Source organism: Eucyclogobius newberryi, unplaced genomic scaffold (genome assembly GCF_026437365.1).
Source record: "Eucyclogobius newberryi isolate DKJ021-1_F unplaced genomic scaffold, fEucNew1.0.hap1 SCAF_1, whole genome shotgun sequence".
In the NCBI taxonomy this organism is placed as follows: domain Eukaryota; kingdom Metazoa; phylum Chordata; class Actinopteri; order Gobiiformes; family Gobiidae; genus Eucyclogobius; species Eucyclogobius newberryi.
In genome coordinates this window covers 40,261,708-40,282,390 of record NW_027315723.1, presented here as the reverse complement: position 1 = coordinate 40,282,390, position 20,683 = coordinate 40,261,708, and the positions used below count along the sequence as shown (strand labels likewise).

The 20,683-nt window shown below is 41.3% G+C and overlaps 1 protein-coding gene across 1 annotated transcript in view; it reads left to right on the top strand.

Annotated features, from left to right (window-relative positions):
* Nucleotides 1–20,683, top strand: part of otofa (otoferlin a) — a 130,800-nt gene that overhangs the window by 43,799 nt on the left and 66,318 nt on the right. Inside the window, exons 3-4 of the mRNA XM_072446413.1 lie at nt 4,816–4,904; nt 18,266–18,365. Coding sequence (XP_072302514.1) covers nt 4,816–4,904; nt 18,266–18,365 — 189 coding nt within the window. The remainder of the gene's footprint in view (nt 1–4,815; nt 4,905–18,265; nt 18,366–20,683) is intronic.

The window sequence follows — 20,683 nt, the reverse complement described above, 5'->3', positions numbered from 1 at the left end:
AATCATTTCCATGGACTGTGGACAACATGGTGAGACGTTTAGTATCGTGCCAAGCACAAGCCAGGAGTTTTCCCTTTCTGCAAAAAACTGGGTCATCTCCTTTTTTCAGCTGTAAGACACTTTTACCAAGGCATTTTGGCATCCCCAACCTGGTAATCCTTACCGTCCCACACAGTCCAGTTTCCAAATCTGCTAATTCATTTGCAATTACAGGCGAGGTATAGTAACTGTCCATGTAAATCTCGTGTCCTTTGCCCGTAAAGGGAGAAACCAACTCACGGACAACTGCGTGTGTTGCACTGATGTTGCTTGCATTATTTTTGTACTGTCCAGTGTGCATTGACCAGCGCAAAACATACCCTGAACAGCTTTCACTCAGGGCATACACTCTATAGCCATATTTGTCAGGTTTATTCGGAGAGTAACATTTTAGTGAAGATCTCCCCTTGAAAGCTATTGTCATTTCATCTAAAGAAAGCTCATTGATTGGACTGTAAACTGCTGCAAATTTGGGAATAATCAAATCTATTATTGGGCGGACTTTGAACAGTTTATCGTGCCCGGGCTCGCCTGTTCTCACATAATCATTATTGTTGACAAAATGAAAGAACGAAAGAATGATTTCAAATCTGTTTCTTGACATTACATTTCCAAATCCAGGCGTTTGTGTAAGCCAAAATGTTCCCCAGTAATCCTCGATTTCAGGTTTCTCAACAAGGCCCATGGAGAGATGCAAAGCGAAGAAAGCTTTCATTTCGGTGACTGATACATCATACCACTCAAGAAATCTTGAATGTGGCTTCAGAATCATAGGTGCCATACACTGATGTGCATATCTATTTGTCTCATCAGTAATGAAAGTCCAAAACTGATCGGTCAGAAAGAGTGACAGAATATCAAATGGATTAGCATCCGTCAGATCCATCTCTCCTGTGTAGCCAACTGGGTCTTCAAAAGGTTTGATCCATGCCTCAAATACCTCGACCTCTCTCAGCATGTCCCAGCTCTCATCCACTGGGCAAGTTTTACTGCAGCCACTGGTTCCACTGGTTCCTCGCCTCCGTCTGTCCTTTGCACCTGTCCGTTGTTTCGAAGTCCCTTCATCTCCACTTGGAAATCCATCGTCACTCTCGGGGAGATAATACCCTTCAGAGTCAGAATCTGCTGTAAATTGCATGCCACGTGTACTTCCTCCAGCCATTTTTTTCCTTACCGGATCTGCCCTGGATCATACCTGGCTAATAAAGGGAAGTTGCACCGAACCGACCAATGACTGAAGTGATTCATTTTCTACTATTATTTCATTAATTTCCTTGTACGGTAAAGTTGCATTTCTGCGACTTTGGCGCTTAAAGGGTTAACCAGGGTCAGAGTGTGCTACTTTGAGAAATGGACAACAACAATAATCTGGTTTTGATTAATAATTTTGTTTCAGCAGTAGACTAATAAATTCATGCAGTAAAGGCCATGTACTTAATTGAATTACTACTGAATTACTGTTTTTTAATACATCAGCTTTTTCCATTTCTGATACAGATACCTTGATATCTGCAAATACCCAATGTCAACCAATATCAGAGCAAAAACTGAAAGAAGATATTTATTTCCTTAAACACAAATAATTACTACAAACTGCTCCATACAATTATTATTTATTCATTATGAAACATTCTGGGCCAACAAAGTCTCCTCCCACATTACATGTTCAATCTGTAAATTAAATAAATCCTACACAAACTTTAGTGTAGTGTAATGTTGCCCATAGATGAGAGCATTGAGCACCTGCAAAATCCTTGTTTTCAGCTGTGTGGGTAGAGGTGGATTTACTGAGGCTGAATAATCTGACAAAAGATATTAGGTAACCTGTCAACACACTACAACGATTTTACGCACTCATATAAGGCATCACTTAAATACACCTATCGACTACTGCCAAACATATTTCAGCTAATTAGACGCAAAATGTACTCGCTGTATCCATGAAAGTTCCATCTGGGATTTTCTCAAGGATAACCTAACCATATTTTAGACATTATTGCATGTTTTATTTGGGCTCAAAGCAAAGTACAAAAATTATGTTTTGATCATAAATAATAGATCTGCTACTTGTAAAATTAAAGCTTCAGGCATTTTTAACTACTTTTGGATACTTTATTTATTATAGCACAGCTTTAAACTATACATAATTATGGAAAATAATTATATTTTTACATCATGAAATTACACCATATTTTTCCTTCTAAACAAGCATTAGTGTTGGTTAACTGTGTAGTAGAAGGCAATTTGAGCCATCTAAAAGAGACATACAAAAATATCTAGATTATTTATTTTTAGTAAACTGAAATCACATTTTAAATGTTCACAATTAGGTAATTGTAAATTGTTAATAATAATAACATGTCGGTGTAAAACCTTTAATCCCTCTTGTATTAGTTTAGCTGTTCTTATTTCAGTCTTCTCTCAAGGCTAATAACCTTTACTTCTCTGGGGGGATCCCGCGGGGGAGGCGCTGTTTGGAGGCCGCACACAGAAACCCACAGTACTCGTCCTGGGATCATCCAGGGTGAGAGACGTGCGCGTGGGAAAAGGTGTCTGAGGCGACTTCAATCAAAAGTAGATTTTATTAGAGTGTGGGCAAAACAAGCAAATCCTGATATTATTTGTATTCTCTGAAACATTGTTAACTTCCAGAATCTCAAACGCTGACATTTCTTTGGACAATTATAATCTATTCATCCTGTTTGTTGTTTATTTTGTGCTGGGTTTTAAGAGGGTACCCATGAAAATGAGATTTTTTCTCATTGGGTTTCCCTGTATGAATATATAAAATGAATAAATAAAATTAATCAATTATTTTTTTAAATTCCAGGAAAAATACAATATACAAAGAAAATACAAAAAGAGAAAATAAAAACAAGATAAATAACATTTAAAATAGACTAATCTAACACATTGTGCAGATAGTGTGTACAGTAAGTGGCTATGACTATGGTTGTATACAGTGCAGCATATGGACAAAAAACTGCAAATAAAGTGACCTCAGGAAGAATTGCACCAGAGAAAATTCCCATTATATTACTGCACATGATTACTACAGGTGGATAACACATGTACAGTGTTTAATAGCAGGTAGAAAAAACCTGCAAAACCTCTCGTCCACAGATAGGGTGGATCAGTCTGCTCTTCTGAGCCGACAGGCATTCCTGAAGGGAGCTACATTCATGGTCTATCATACACTAGATGTGAGTTTAGTCAGGACCCCACCTCCTGCGCTGCTGGACTTCTCTATGACCTTGTCCAGCTTCTTTCTCTCCCTCTCCCTCTCCTTGATGATGCGACTCCAGCAGACCACATCAAACAGGAGGCTGATGCCACCAGAGTCATAGAAGCTCTTCAGGAATTAATGTGACGTGAACTGTCTACTATCAAACAAGAATCGCAAATATAATTGAAACAGCATTGCTTGTCAGAAAAATCACAAGCCAATATCTCAAGCTAAAATTGTTCAGCTCTCCATTTTTAGTGGTGTGAATAAAGAAAAGAAAACAAATAACATTACAATTAATGGCAAAGATATAAGTGAGCTATCTAATATGGTAGTTGTGGAGTGAAACGCAATTTATTATTTGCAGGATTTAGATGCTTTGAATTTTATCCTGACCATTGTTATTAAATCAAGAGTGGCTTCAATTGGAAACATTCTGAGTTTGTTGAAAGTTACTTTTAGGGACTTCCGGGATGATGTATGTTTAGTTCGGACATGTCTGTCTGCCGTCATATCTGTGGGTAGTCATATCCGTGGGTATGATTTCACCTGGGGAGACCCGATATTTCTACGTGGGAGCAGACATATAATGAGCCTGGAAACTTATTTCAGGAACAGTTCAAAGAAAAACAAGACGAGAAACGCCACAGAAGCAGCCTGGCAATGTTACATCTAAGATAGCTCCGCTTCGGCCCAGACACGGGCTCGGACTTTGGCTGTGGTACAAGCACAGGCTCCAACCCAAGCTCCGCTTCTGCTCTGAGATAGCCCCGGAGCGAAAAAGACCCTGTGATTGTGGCGGCTTTATGGGAGATTATTGAAAAGAAAACAATATACATTGATTTCATTGATCATAATCTAAAGCCTGTCTTCTTCTCCTGCTCTATTTTCCCTTCTCATTCTGATAACCAAGTAAACCAGACATTACAGACATTACATTGCGAATGAAACACTCTGAAAAGTCTGTTATTGATCGCTCATTAGACTTGCAGTGAATTAATCTTTTGTAATTAACTTCATTAGCGTTTGGTTTTTAAATGATTCCCAAATGGATTGAGATGAAATAAAACTCCAAAATATACAGAAAGTATGTGTTTGTTCACTTACAATCAGCACCACACATTTCTGTGGTAGTGAAAAGTAAGGGGGGACTTCAGTATTCAATCAGTAATGTTCTAAAGTGGGAGGGACTGGTCCCCCTTTAATGAATGGGGCCGACGCCCATGTTCTGAAGAGTGTATGTTTTCTGCATTGGCTTGTCTAGTTTTATTAATTTACTCTTTTCATATTTCTTGGTAAATATGAGGCTTGTTATCATCAAGTATTTTGTAGCTTGAGCTCAGTATAACAAGACTACATAGTCTGCGATAAAATTAAAATGTCTGTTGAAGGTTTATAGACTTGAAAAAAAATATGGAGAAGAAATTTCAACTGGTTTAGATGATATGTCCCCTTTATCTAGTGCATGTTTAGTTTCCATCCAAACCTTTCCTCTTCAAAGTGAATTATTTGTTCCTACCAATACAAATGTATCTTTATTTTTTGCACAGGTGTTTCGGTGGCCCATTGCCAGTCGGCTGGATGGAAACGAGATGCTAGAGATCCAAGTCTACAATTACAGCAAAGTCTTTTCCAATCGGTAAGCTCCTTTCCTCTGAGCCAACTCCAACCAAATGAGAACAAACTATTTACACTAATAAAGATGTATGATGTATGTATGAAGCTGTTTTTTTTTCATCTGGGAGCATTACCACTTTTCCCTGCGAGCCTTTTTGTAAATTGAATACATTTGGTGAGACTGTAAGGACTCACCGAATATAGCCTGGATTAGATTAAAATACTACCACATCTAGTTGGGTAAGTAGCTAAGAAACAACATATTCAGTGATAGTCATATTAGTCAACTGAATTCCTTTAAACAATCTAAACAAGAAGCAAGTGAAATTTCATAAAGGCTGTACCAACATGGAGCATTGAATTAAGCAAAACCAGCATCACTATTTGCACAATGTACATTAACGTTTTCTGAGTGAAAATTATTTCAAAACAGATATTTTTCAATTAGATCAAGTGCCATCTCCTAATACATATTCTTAACATATTAATTTGGCAGTTTATATTCACATATAACCAAAAGACGTTTAGCACAATGATCAATAGGTGTTTTCATTGCATGTTCTGGACTAACATACATGTGGACTTTTTTCACTTAAATGCCTTTAAGTGAGAAATGGCAAGATAAGTTTAATACCATACTGTTGAACATTCCTAAAAAAAATACATTTTGATTTAAAAATATATCATCATAACTTGTTGAAAGTGATTCCCATATTAAACACGCTCATTTTGCAGACTAATTTCACTGTCTAATTTAAATGTCATCTACCCATCCCCTTCTAGATAACCTTTTATTATCTCCAGCAACCCGATGACACTAATTGTACACTGTCATATTATGTGTATCTAATTCAACAAATTTAACCAGCCTACTCACTACAATCTTGCTGTTTTTACACTGCATAACCCACCTAAAGGCTTGCATGCCCTTTTGTGAACACATGTAGACAATTGAACATATAGAAAAGGGTTGTTATTGCCCCATTGCTTTCCTGTTGACATCCTGACATCCTGACAGCCTAACCACAAGCTACACTCATCATTAGCCCGCGCTCTGTCCGTGTAGGAGGTGTTTTATGTTACAGGGCATCCACACTGCCTTATCTGGACTGGACACATGTTGAGAAAGTGGACAGTGGGTGGGCACATGTTTCAGAAAACATTAAAGGCTATGGACAAAGATGTGGACAAATGGAAGCCAAGAATAAGATATAAGTTGGATAGTTCCAATGGAGCTCACCAGTCCCACTTCAAAGTTTGCCTTAGTAAAGTAAATTCCGTGTTCCTTTTTACCATAGAAATTTAGTGAAAGATTAAATACTAGTAAGAGTTTAAAGGCCCAGTGGAGGCTAAGCAGCTTTGTGGTAACTAATATCCATAACATAGTAGTTTTCAGTCCAAAGACACATTCCGCAAAATTTTGGTTTAGAAAGTGTCAAAAACAGATTTTTAATGATATTATATAGGTCTTGTGCTCACCACACATTTTCAAGCTTTTATAATTTGCATTTTTATTAGGAACTTCAGAGCGATGTGCACGCTTAATCTTAATTTTCCCCTGAATGCGGACAATCCGCATATTCTGCGCTCTTGTTTCTCCAGGTATGTCATCCAATTTGTCTGTCAAAACATGCCTCTGGTTTGTCAATTCAGCCACCGTGGTTTACCCCAGGTCCAGGACCTCCTCCTCAGCTGCTGTGGGTCGGGTGTCCAGCCGCTTTGATTTCCATTCTTAGATTTCAAATCACACATTTCCACCAGGGCCTCGTCTATTTTTACGTCCAATATCTTTGTAATCTGGTCAGTTATCTCCTGTAAAGCTGCCATATTCACCGGGACAATCCCGCTCCTCATGTCCTCCACAGATGAATCAGATCTGGAGCTGGAGCGATCGTGTGGTATAGCCAGAACAGTAGCGGAGCTTGAGCCGGGGCCTTGGCGAGCGGTGGCTGTTGCAGATGCGGCACCGCCAGCGTTTGGGCGCGCAGGGGCTGGCGCCGGCGGGGAGCTAAATAGCTTTTATATACCACTGCTAGCCTGGTTCTCAGCTGCATTTTTCTTCTTGTTTTTCTTGGACATGTTCCAGAAGTAAGTGTCCAGGTTTTTCATGTCTGCTCCCATGTAAAAATATCGTGTCTCCTCAGGTGAACTCGCAATAAAGACGGATTATTTCCACAGGTCAAACAGAGGAGTCCTCTGTTCGATTGTTTTCAATACTATGATAAATTACTTGTATTCATAGTAGGTTTCAAGATAATAAGCAAAGCAAGTAAAGTTTATTTCAAGTACAATTTGTACACAAACTAATTCAAAGTACATTACATAAAAGGAAAATTATGCACTGAAATGATAGTACAAACAGATAAAACGAGAGTTACGTATGTAACTAAGGTTCTATGAATTCCGGATGACCGCCAGAGGACGGTGCTTAGCACCTGGATATCTACATGTGCGCAACACATAGGTCGAGATTAATACCAACAAAGTCACGTGGTGGACGTGACATGGGTGACGTCAGAACCATCCCATATATACCTGACGCACCCAGCGCTCTTTTCTTTCGAAATGCACTCGCAAAAACGCTGAGTGACAGGAAACTCTGCCGGTCATCCGGAATTCATAGAACCTTAGTTACATACGTAACTCTCGTTCTATTTCATTCCTCCTGACCGCCAGAGGACGGTGCTTAGCACCTGGATGACTCATACCAACAAGGTCACGAAGAGTCTGCTCTTACCAGGATTAGTTGCAGATTGCAGAAGCGGACAACACCACTGGAGCCACTGGATGAGGAGCCGCCACATTCACTCTGTAGAAGCGGGCAAAGGTACAGGAGGAAGCCCACGTAGCTGCAGCACAGATGTCATTCAGTGGGACACCCTTCAGCGCGGCCCAAGAGGTGGACACTCCTCTGGTAGAATGGCAAGGAACTTTGGGAGGCTGAAGAGCCCTAGATCGATACGTTCGAAGGATGGCGTCCACAACCCAATGTGAAAGCCTCTGTTTGGAGACAGCAGAGCCTTTTTTGTGACCTCCATAACAAACAAACAGGGCATCCGTCTTGCGAAGCCCAGCAGTCACATTAATATAATACCGCAGCATACGGACAGGACACAAAGGACTAACATCAGAGTCCCCAAGTTCAGACTCTGGAGCATAAACAGCCAGCGAAAGTCGCTGATTAACGTGAAAAGCAGAGACTCTCTTTGGTAAAAAAAATGGGTTAGGCCACAAGGTAACACCAGACATATCCGAATTCCAGCGAATGCAATTGTCAGCGATTGACAAAGCATGGAGCTCCCCAATGCAGAGGAGATTGCAAGCAGAAACGCTGCCTTCACTGACACCCATCTCAACTGAGCCCCATCCAATGGCTCAAACGGTGGGGAACACAATTCTTCTGGGACTAATGGAAGATCCCAAGAAGGCACTCGAGTAAGCCTTGGAGGCCGCAGGCGAAGGGCACCCTTTAAAAACCGGCATACTAAGAAATGCGACCCCACTGAACGACCATCAATCAAGGAATGGCAGGCTGAAATGGCCGCAACATACACCTTAATAGTCAAAACCGAAAGATTTTTTATCAAATAACGTCTGAAGGTAGTTTAGTAGTACTGGGACAGAGCAGTGCGCTGGGTCCACATCACGAGTCCCACACCAACTAACAAACAGTTTCTATCTGTTCTCATACAGCGCTCTTGTCGAGGCAGCACGAGCGTTCAGGATTGTTTGGATAACTGCCTGGTCACAAGAAGTCAACACAGAGTCCGGCCCTTCAATGGCCACAGGTACAGGTGAAGGCGCTCTGGGTGAGGATGCCATATGCTCCCTCCCAGCTGTGACAGGAGATCCTTCCTAATAACACTCTGTGATTGCTCCTGGCTATCCTGTGTAGCGTTAGCAACTGGAGTGGAAATGGAGGGAATGCATACAGGAGGCATTCCGGCCACGGGTGTGCCAGTGCATCTTGCCCCAGAGGACTGTCTGGTTCTGAGAGGGAAAACCACAGTTGACAATGTGTTGTCGCGCTCGAGGCAAATAGATCTACCTCTGCCATGCTGTACATCCCCCAGATTTCCTGCACCACCATCGGGTTCAACCTCCACTCTCCCGGTTGTGGTTTCTGCCGCGAGAGAAAATCTGCAGTGCAATTCTGCACGCCTGGCAGATGAACTGCCCTGACACTCTGCAAATGGGGCAGCGCCCACAGGTGGAGCTTCTGTGCCCCCACTAGTGAGTGAACAGATCTTGTGCCCCCTTGATGATTTATGTGGTAAACTGTTGACGTGTTGTCTGTCCGAACAAGAACATGTCTCCCCCTGAGGGCAGGAAGGAAGAACATGAGTGCCAAGCGAACAGCTCGCAGTTCCAGCACGTTTATGTGTTGGAGCCTCTCTCGAGGATTCCAAACACCTCTGACCATCCTGTAGTTCCAGACAGCCCCCCAGCCTGTAAGTGAGGCGTCTGTGACTACTACCTCTCGACAACACGGGAGAGAGCCCAGAGGAACGCCACTGCAAAGGAACTCTCTGTTTCCCCAAGGCCGGAGATGCCGAAGACACGGAGTGGAGAGCTGCACAGATCTGTGCTGGTGCAGCTGTGGATATAGGCCCAGATTGTTGAGCCAAATCTGTAAGGGGCGCAAGTACAGAAGCCCCAGAGGTATCAATGTTCACACGGACGTAAGCTTGCCCATCAACTGAAGAAGCAGACCAAATGACACTCTCTGATTCCTCTGAACACGAGAAACGAGATTGAGCACATCTGTCACTCTTTGAGGGGACGGAAAAGCCTTCATGGTCACAGATTTGATGGCAATGCCAATGAAGATTACCTTTTGGCTGGGAATCAATGAGCTCTTCACAACGTTCACTGAAAGCCCCAATTGTGACACATGGTCCAGTAGAATGGAAGTGTCTCCGAGTGCTTGTTCCCGACTCCGCGGGCTTGAAGGGGCGCAAGAACTGCCGCCACACACCTGGTGAATGTACGGGGCGCCAGAGAGAGCCCGAAGGGGAGCACTCTGAACTGGTACGCTTGATCTTCGAAAGCAAAGCGAAGAAACGGTCTGTGGTGTGGTGCCACAGGTACGTGGAAATAAGCGTCCTTTAAGTCGACACTTGTGAACCAATCCCCTTCCCTGACCGACTGCAGGACATCCGTGGTACGGAGCATGTGAAAACGTAGCACCTTGATATAATGATTTAGGCGCCTGAGATCGAGAATCGGACGAAAACCTCCATCCTTTTTTGGAACTAGAAAATAGATTGAATAGAACCCCTTTAACTGTTCTGAACTCTGAACAACTTCTATGGCACCTTCGCACCATCGTTGGAGCTCCTCAATCTATGGCAAAGAGGCCGGAACGCTGAATACAGGCTTCTGGGAGACTTTGAAAAAGGCCCTTGTAGGGACAGCCGTCACAGGTGTATCTACTCCAAGTCTCGATAAGGCCAACTGAATAGCCTCGTGAACAGAGGAAAACTCAGGCTCTGTCTCCAAGGGCTCCAGGTCTGAGGAGCGGGAGCTCACAACAGAGGGGTTAGGAGAGTGACAGCCTTCTACCCGAGCCCCCAGAAAATCTGCACCATCTGCTCTGAACAAAGTATCTGAAGCAGCAATGGATATAGCGTCCTCCTGAGGATGATCAGCACTGGAGTCTGTCTGGTTATCCTCATCATCCAGAATGGGGCTAGGCACAGTGGGAGGACCACTAGGTTTTAGACTGAGGAGCAAAGACTTAATCTGAGCAAATTCAGAAGCCAAGGTGTCCACTTTGGCAGACAAAGCCTGATCAGGATTACTTCTCTTGGCCTCAGGGGCCTCCATGCGGGGACGCTTGAGGCATTTATTGTCCTTAACAGGACTAGAGGCAAGAGTCAGTTTGGGCATAGTACTCTCAACCGCTGCCAATCTAGCGGTCCTGTCTGCCAGTGGAATGGAGATACAATTGAAACAGGCATCTTCTGTGAGAACCTGTTTCAGATGTCCAATCCCCAGACAATGTGGACATAGGGTATGGCCATCTTCTGGGCTTAGAGGAGCCAAGCAACTGCTGCAACCATGCAACAGGGATGACATCATCTTGTGAGCTTTCCGGAGCGAATAACACTCACAAGTCACTGGCTCATGTACCGCGCTTAATTAGAAGGCGCAGGTGAACACGCACAGGCTACCGTCGCCACAAACTGAGGCAGAAGCAACGGGCTAATGAGCGGGAGAAACACTCACGAGTCCCAGACTTGCGGTGTCACAGGAGCGGAGAGCACTCACGGAACACCGGTTGAGATTGAGAATAGTCAGTAACCATGGTGCCGTTGGAGCGAAAAAACACTCACGAGGCACCGGGTCACGCAGGTGTAAAAAATACAATACAACCGAAGTATAGCTAGCAACAAGACAAGCTAATAAACGGTCAAGCCACAGGAGTCACTCACGGGGCGCAGGTTATTACGAGCTCTAACGCGGCGTTAAAAGAAAAAAAAACTCACGAAATGGCGGTGCCGCAGGAGCGAAAAACACTCACGAGGCACTGGTGTACTAGCCTAAGCAGGCTCTGAATAGATGCGCTAATGTATCAAAGTCCGCAGACTGTCGGATAATTAGCTGAGAAAAGCTGGCCGCCAAGCATATGAGGGCTAACCAGCTAGTAATAGTCGGTGTCAACACACAGCGTATCAATATTTAGCCAGAAAACGGCAAAAAATACTCACTGCAGGTGATGATAACAGAGCCTCCGGAGGACGCGACGCGCAGCTCCAATATATGAGGCTCCAAGCGAGAACGGGTTGAAAATCCAAAGCAATATTCCAAGAAGGAACTCCGACCTATCGCTGATGCGAGAAATGTAGAAAGAAAAGAGCGCTGGGTGCGTCAGGTATATATATGGGCTGGTTCTGACGTCACCCATGTCACGTTCACCACGTGACTTTGTTGGTATTAATCTCGACCTATGTGCTGCGCACATGTAGATATCCAGGTGCTAAGCACCGTCCTCTGGCGGTCAGGAGGAATGAAATAGAACCATAGATAATAATTACCTATACAAATTTAAATAGAATAATAGAATCCCATCAGTAACATGCACAGGTAAAAAAAAATGGATTTGAACACTGTCAGAGGCAAAGCCTGTCCAAGGAAGGGAAATGCTGATTCCCCTGAGATCCTCAGAGACGGCTAACATGTCGGGGATGTACTTTGGTGCTAGGCCATGGAGAGACTTGTACACAAGCAAAGCTGCATTAAAGATTGGCTGCTTTCAAGTCGTCGTCGGCCGTTAGTATCCAAGTCTTAATATATTCAGATACAATTGATAAAAATAAGCTATTTTTGGAAAAGAATTACACCCTTTTCCTGCTGCCGTCTTTTTGCCTTCACCTAACCTGGAAATATGATGTCACTCCGGGAGATAGCTAGCCAACACTGAGGATATTTACACTGAAGTGGACAGCGATGGCGACCAAAATACTCGAGTGAATCCTCGTCAAGTGAGCGGATTTCAATGGATGACGAACAGCATCCAGTTGAAGAACACGTCCTGCAACTGCTGCCTCATATATTTGAGCCTGACGCCTCGTCGGACGATAAAAATAGAGCGGATGAGAATGATGATGAGGAGATGAGAATGAGATGGCGACTGGACAGACAGACTTTCTGAATGGTGCGTGTTGAACTGAAATATTTCCCATGAAATTATGTGAAATACAATGATGACGAGGTGACACATCACGGCACACACGTACACTGGGAATGGCCCAAGCACACAGATACACAGCTCTTTTGCCTTTTGTTAAGAATGCATTATTTACACATGTTTTAACATGATTTATTTATGATTAAGTTAGGCTAAAAGGCCACTTGGAAGTTAGAAAATAAAGAGCAAACCCCTTTTAAAAAAGATTTATAACTTTGTACACATGTTGTAACATAAATTACCGGTATTCTGAAGTTGGAACAAATAAATAAGATCATTAATTATTATAAAAAGATAACAAGAGACACCCGTAAATATAAAGTGCTTATGTAAAAATCCCCCTAATGGTTACTATTATTCTAAAATGTGTCCCTGCTTTTGTTGTTAAGACTTCACCATTTTAACCAGCGAGAGTACAAATGGTTTCTGTTACAAAAAGCCTTCATTGTAACATGGATTTCCTGTTGAGCTGTTGTCATTATTATCCGTTCTCCTTTGGATTTCTGGCACTGCGCTACTTGGTGTGCAGAAACCCTGTCACTAATGGGGGTGTGGGCCAAACGGGGTGAAGGAAGCCATTAGGAGAAGGTTAACACTGAAGGCCTATGTCTAGCTTTGAATGTCCTCAGAGAGATACACAGTGGAGTAAATGTGTGTGTCCAAGTGCTGGGTTTATCATTGATCACAATTTCCTTGTTTGCGTTTTGATATGTTTTCTCACATTGGGCACATTGCAGTGATTGAAGTAAAAAAATGTCTTTTAAATGTATGTCGGATCAACATCATGACAAGGATTAATTGTGTTTAGAATCATGGCAGAAATTAGCTAATGGGCTGCAAATAACATTATCCCTTGTAAAGGGATTTGCACATCTTTATAGACGTTGACACTGGTTCTAACTCCACCTGTGCAATATTTTATTTGTGCTGATTTGTGGACCTTTTTTTTTTTTTTTTTTTAACATGCACATTGAAGCGCTTTGTGTATTTGATTTCTTGGTTTGTTCCGCTGTTGAGCCAGGTTAGTATCCAGGAACTTTCTGATGCGTTATTTTGTTCCTATTAGACTCCATTTGCCCATTGTGTCAGATAGCAGCTCGTATGTTTACCACTCCATAGGGGTGAGGGGCGAGGAGCAGTGAAACTTGAAGATTGATCTTCAGTGTGTAAGCACTGTTTGATCTGAATGAAGTCACTTTTAACCAAAATAAATTTCTATTTAGAGAATATTTATGAATAAAGTGTATTAATATAACCTGGCTCACACCAGATTCATCTATGTCTCACTCTGAATTGAGTTCTTCACATGAATCAATCTGGGAAGGCTCTTGCAAAAAGCTGTTGGTTTGTCGAAGTGTCACAACTGCAGAAGAAGCATAAAACTCAAAAATGTGTTCAATCCAGTGTTCAGAAAAGCGTCTTTTTCATCCACAAATGTACAAAGCACCATTCTGTGCACGTTTTTGAAAAACAAAATAGCTAGTAATTTTCCATTATGGTCCCTACTATTAGTTAAAAAGAGCACTGTAAACTAAATTGTTTAAAAAGGGATGTGGAAATTGCTTCGTTTGTACTACAGTCTAAGAGCAACACAGACTACACAAAAGTCAGTTTGCTGTTTAAAGATGGCTGTATTATAGAAATTAAATTATGTATGATGATAAAATAATACAAATAAAAAAGCCCTAGTAGAAATTTGAGTCCTTTTGAGAAATGAGCTGCTTCCGCCAGACGTGTTCAGTTGGCACATGCTCAGTACAGCAGCGCTGGTGAGACATCAGGATACTCTGTTTACATGCCACAGTATTCTGGATACTATCAGAATACCCCAGTGAGAAATCAGGATAGAGTATTTACATGGACACAAAACCAGGATATTAAAAAACAGATCATAACTGGGCTATTGGTGTGCATGTAAACGGGAGATGTTTACCTTATCTCACTGCCCCACTTATACTGTATACTATGATAAGAAATGCATGTACATGTCATCTACAACATTTTATTTTCAAATTTGCACAGGAGAAATTACATGCAATGCTGTAACTCTTGAAAATTTAAGTTGAAGTTTTCACTGCCAATCTGTGGATAGCACTATGAACAACTGTTTTGGAGGTAACTCATTAAATTATTCACCAGTGCTAATTGGTGTGGTGAGTGTGGGCAGGAGCTGGGTTTGTCTCTGCAGAAGTCTGTCAGCCCAGTGGGACAGTTATAGTATGATGTTTAGAGAGATACGAGAATGTATTAAAAAACCCTTATGTATCTGTAACCACCACCCAACCATCTTGAAAGTCTGATCAAAACAGGCATTAAGATGGTTCCACTCACGCCAAGATCTAGAGTTATGATATCAACAATGATGAACTAATGCCTGCACAAATCCATCCCCCTTCGTCTTTCACCTGGTATCTCCCATATATAGGATGCATTGGGTCTCATCGTTGGGACTTATATTCATAATAAAAATCAATCCAACCCAGTGCCCTGTGTAGAAACAGCCTCCCCAAGTGCTATTTCTGTAGTCACATCACACAGATGGGAAAACAGTCCGGAAATGGCGCAAGTCAAAGCTCTAGGTTCAAAAAGAAATATACAGAGTGAAGTTGAACATGTACAACCTCATTTTATGTAGAACTAGGGAAAGATATTTTTCTGAAATAATTGGAAGCTGCAGTAACAACTTGTGTCCTGTTTGCCACAGTAAACAGATTAACAAACCCTCCAGCTCAGCTGCCGTTAGAACTCATTTCCACATCCAAGTGTAATGATTTTGCATCATTCTTTAATGAAAAAGTTCAAGGCAGTAAAAATGCTATAAATTCTACAATACAAATAATAACCCTAATACCACCTCACTTTGCACCTGTAACTAATTTCCAGGGGATCATTACCAGTCTGAGTTCATCTACATGCCTCGATGTGTTACCCACCAGATTTCTAAAGTCTGTGTTGAACAGATTGCTAGCACAACACAATGTCGCTTCAATCTGGAACATTCCCAAGGGCTTTGGAAGCTGCTGTCATAAAGCCTCTCTTAAATAATTGTAGTCTTGATGCTATTGTACTGAGTAATTACCGGCCCATCTCTAATCTGTCATTTTGGGGGAAAGTTCTTGAAAAGGTTGTTTACCAACAGCAGTCAGGTTTTAGACCTCATCACAGCACTGAGACTGCTCTTGTCAAGGTTTCAAATGACATCCGCCTGAACACTGACACGGGGACTGGGTGGGCATCACTGGCACTGCCCTAAATTGGTTAAAGTCCTAGCTGGAAGACAGGAAGTACTTGTTGAAATTGATAACTAGACCACATGCCCCTGACCTGTGGGCTGCCCCAAGGGTCAATCCTGGGACCCCTTCCGTTCAACCTCTACATGCTGTCGTTAGGTCAGTTGATACGCAGTGAAAATGTGTCCTATCACAATTATGAAGATGACAATCAGATCTATGTCTCATTGTCAGCAGGTGAATATGGACCAGTGGATTCACTCTGTCACTGCATCCAACAGATCAGTGTGTGGATGCAAAACAACTTTCTCCAGCTGAACTCAGACAAGACTGAAATCATCGTTTTTGGCCCACAGAAACAAAGAGAAAGTGTTAGTGGTCACCTCCAGAGTCTCGCTCTAAAACCTACAAATCAAGTTAGAAATCTGGAGGTAATGGACTCTTGGTCTCTAAAGTGGAATTTTAACAGCCACGTCAAATAGGGCTGGGAATAACACTGTCCCTCACAATTCGATGCAATACACGATACACGGCTCACAATACGATAATATCCCGATTTTACGATACATGCGATAATCAATATATGTCGCTGTTGATTTTTTTAAAGAACATTTTAACAAAAATGTTTTTGTTAAACCACGACCTCCACAACTCTAAATGAAACACAGCCATTTAAATGGTCTAAACAGACAAAATGTCAAATGTTTTTGGGTTAACATGTTTCCTTTCTTGCAACGAGCAACGTTGCGTGGTCACAAAATAATCCGAGAAATTATACCAAAAATCATGGCAATATATCGATACAGCAGCCCACGATATCGATACCATATCACCAAATTTAGTATCACGATATTTCAATATTTTGGCACACCCCTAATGTCAAATCAATAACATCAGCAGCTTTTTACCATCGAAAAATAAAAAGTATAGTGTCTAAACCAGACTTTCAGAGACTTATCCATGCTTTTGTCCCCAGAAGATTATAGATTATAGATTATGTACTGCAGCTGTAAAACAGCTGCAGTACATCCAGAACGCTGCTGCTCGGGTCCTGACTAGAACCAGGAAGTACGAACACAATAGTCCTGTTCTCAGGTCTCTGCACTGGCTCCTGTGGCTCAGAGAATAGACTTTAAAGCAGCTTTACTTGTAAACAAGTCATGGCCTAGCACCAAAGTACATCTCTGACATGTTAGTGCCATATGAACCATCTCGGACTCTGAGGACCTCAGAGTCAGGACTAAACATGGGGAATCTGTGTTTCAGTTTTATGCTGCTAAAATCTGAAACAGTCTTCCTAAAGATGTGTGACAGGCTTCTACTCTGACTATGTTCAAATCTAAGCTAAAACTCAGTTTTGTTTAGCTGTGCATATGACTGAAATGATTTTCTTTGCACACTTCTCTTTTACTGTCTTAAACTGTTTTGTGATTTCTGTCATGTCTTGGGGATTTTGATGCATTTTTCCTGTCGTGTAAAGCACTTGCAACTGCATTGCCTTGTGTACAAATTGTGCACTACAATTGAACTTGCCTTGCCTTGTAAGTTTTATAACATTTTGCTTCTCCTTTTGGTTGTATTAAATTATTAAAATTGAACACGTAACATAGGCCTGTTTCCCTTCATGGGCTGTTCCTCAAAGAGGAAAATTGTCAGGAGTAGTGGTCAACCACACTGCGGATCTTGGTCTTTAGTACCTAGCTGGAGAATTAGCCATTGTAAAGGTATCAGTTTGATAGGGGAAATCCAGAGGAAACCCACCCAGACACGAGTAGAACATGCAAACTTAACATATACAACAATGGGGAATTTTTGGTGTGAAATGAACGACCATGTTACAATTGCCATTCATTTATAAATAACAAACATTTGAAACCTGAACAATAAATGTGCATATGCCTCCATCAGCATAACATACCATTTACAGTAATTGCACATTGTTGTTTATGAGTTATATTAATATTTCTGTGAATATTCCTGTGAAGTTAAAATAAGATACACAGGCCATCAGAAAAGGCTGTTCTAAAGCTTTCCTCACAACAAAGACTTTCACCAAATCTATCAATATTTACCCTTTGTTATCTTGTCCTTGTTTGAACTTGCAATAAAACAACAGTGAGGCACTATTCATGCTTTAGTTTGTTTGTCCTTGGAGCGTGGTACAAAAGAAGAAAAAAAAACTGTTAGGAGAGAAAAACTGTTGAAAGCACACCATTAGCTTTAGGAGGATTGATAACAGCCACTTTCTCTTTCAAAATTTCTGTCTGTTCTGTTGCTTACACACCTGCATGCTAACTTAGCTGAATGAAAGCTACATTGATTTTGTTGGAGGTTTGTCGGGGGGCTTTTCACAGTTGCACCAATAGAGATGTGTCAATAGCTAATACAGCTATCAGGACAGTAAAGTGCACAGTGTGAATCATATAACTATAAAGGTGTTTTTTCTCTCATTTGTTACAGACTAGTTGGGACCTTCAGCATGGTGCTTCAGAAAGTGGCCCAGGAAGGACATCTACAGCTCACTGATACACTAATAGATGACAACAATACTTCTATAAAGGTAAGCTTAATAGATTATGTAAATAATGCTATTAAAATGGCACATGGTCTTTGTGCATAGACACTTAAATCAGACAGTAGTGTTTTGTTTACCTGCTTTACAACTTCCTCCAGCTTTCTTCATACTGCACATCATTGCGTGATGCTTCTGAAGAAGGCTGCAGGAACTAACTGAAACATGTGAACATGTGAATCATACTTAAAAATAAAGATTATAAGAGTTTAAGATAGTAAAATTTTGTAATACGCAAGCATATTTGTCGGCCTTATACAAAATAACATGACATTCACAATCCTCTTTTATGTCTTACCTGCTTGCTAAGCTATGCCTATTTTCACAGTAACAATCTATATTTTAACAACTTTATATTTTGCATTATTCATCAGAAAAAGCTGTAAAAGAGGATGCTAAATTTATCCCTCGAAAGAAGTCACTGGATACCACAAGGCTGCTGTAGCATTTTAAAAATTAAAACCTAGATCAAGTGCATCACAGTCATATTAAATTGACATAGACATTACAGTATTTACTGTAATGATGCTTGAATTCTTAAGGAGCTCCCTGGGTGTTGATATCATCTTATTCACAAGCAAATAGACAAAAACCTAATAGCTCTATCCATCAAGTGCAGCGGTGACAGAGGGGGTAGTTACCGGCCTCTCTGCACCCATAAAACCTAACGCCTTTACGACCTACACAGCGAGACGCCTTCTGTAGGATCACACACAATGCATAAACATTACATTTAAGCATTATCTATTGATAAGTCTGCAGTGGTGAGTATGCACTAGTCAAATTTGAAAGTAAAATTTGTACATGAATGAAAACAGTTCGTTAAAGATAAGACGGCTAACAGCGGGAGAGCCCCAGGGTGCAGAGTACATTACTGGGGCTGGGTTTTGCTGATGCGATGATCCAGAGATGATGGTGGTAGTGATGGGGTGAGGGAGTGCAGGAGGGGGGGATGCAGCGGGAGGGGGAGATGCTGCGGGAGGGGGAGATGCTGCAAGAGACAGCTTTAAGGAGCATACATCCACAGCATGGTTCTTTCATCTTTCATCACACTGTAGACTTGGAGATCAGTGAGTGTGGTATAAAGTTGTGGTGAGATAAAGAAAAGATACTGGCTGACAAGAGAAGGGCGGAGAATAGTGGGGTGTATAGAGACAAGAGATAGATCAAGCTTCAGATCAAAATGTGAGTTCATAACTAGAATATACCGATATCGGCTACAATTCTGAATGTTTTGCCGGATATCCTATTCTGATCCGATACCCTTATGAGCCATGTATTGAGGATTACTTCAGGCCAAGTAATATGAACATTAGATATTTTAAAGCAGACTTTTTCAGGTTGCTCATTTATTATTGAACATCATGCAAAAGGCACCAAATATTGTAAAATTATATGTAATGAGTTCAAAACACTAGGGCTGCAGCTATCAATTATTTTAGTAATCGAGTAATCTATCGATTCTTTTCTTCGATTAATTGAGTTATTGGTTAATTTTTTTGTACATATAAATTTTTTTTTTTAAATAAACGTTATCGATTATAGTAATAAACAAATAACAAATAAGGAGTTTCTGCTTACAATAAAACATTTTATTCTTAATTTCACAACATTTTGTCCCCAAAACAGCAACATTTCACTTCACCAGTCCAAACTGTTCTGTTTGTATATAAAGAATATATATAAAGGACTAATTCACTTGTCACCAGACTGCTAACAGTTACAGTAGCCATAAAATAAGAAACTTGTTTGTAAAACTTTATGTTGAGTGAGACCAGTGATGCTGGTGTTTTGAACTGTAACTCTGCATTTTGTCATTTTGCAGCATTAGTTCATTTCACTTTAGCCTCTGTGTTGTCGTCCCGTTATTGTGGACGTAGGTTTGACACGTCTGCGAGGGGCCGCGCGGCGAAATGTCGTCATTTTTGCCCACGCGCCCCTCATTCTCTGACCTGATTTTCTGTGTCAGGGAAAAGAATTTAGCTCTGCGGACAGTTCCGTGTGGGAATGAACAAGATTTCATCGCAGCTAGCCTAGATTTCTACTGTTGACACCTCATGAAACCACGCAGACTCGTACTGGACTTCGACATGCCATAACTCTGAATCTACAGAATTTGGCTGGATTTACAAGACTCTTAGTTTTGAGCACTGCACAAATGACATCGTGTAGAAAAAGCTAATAAAGGCAGGCTCGAGACATGTCTGTGAATACTACTGTGACACTATACTATAGGGTAATAGTAATAAACATATAATAGGAATGGGAAATATTTTTATACAGGACAGAATAAAGGGGGAAACATT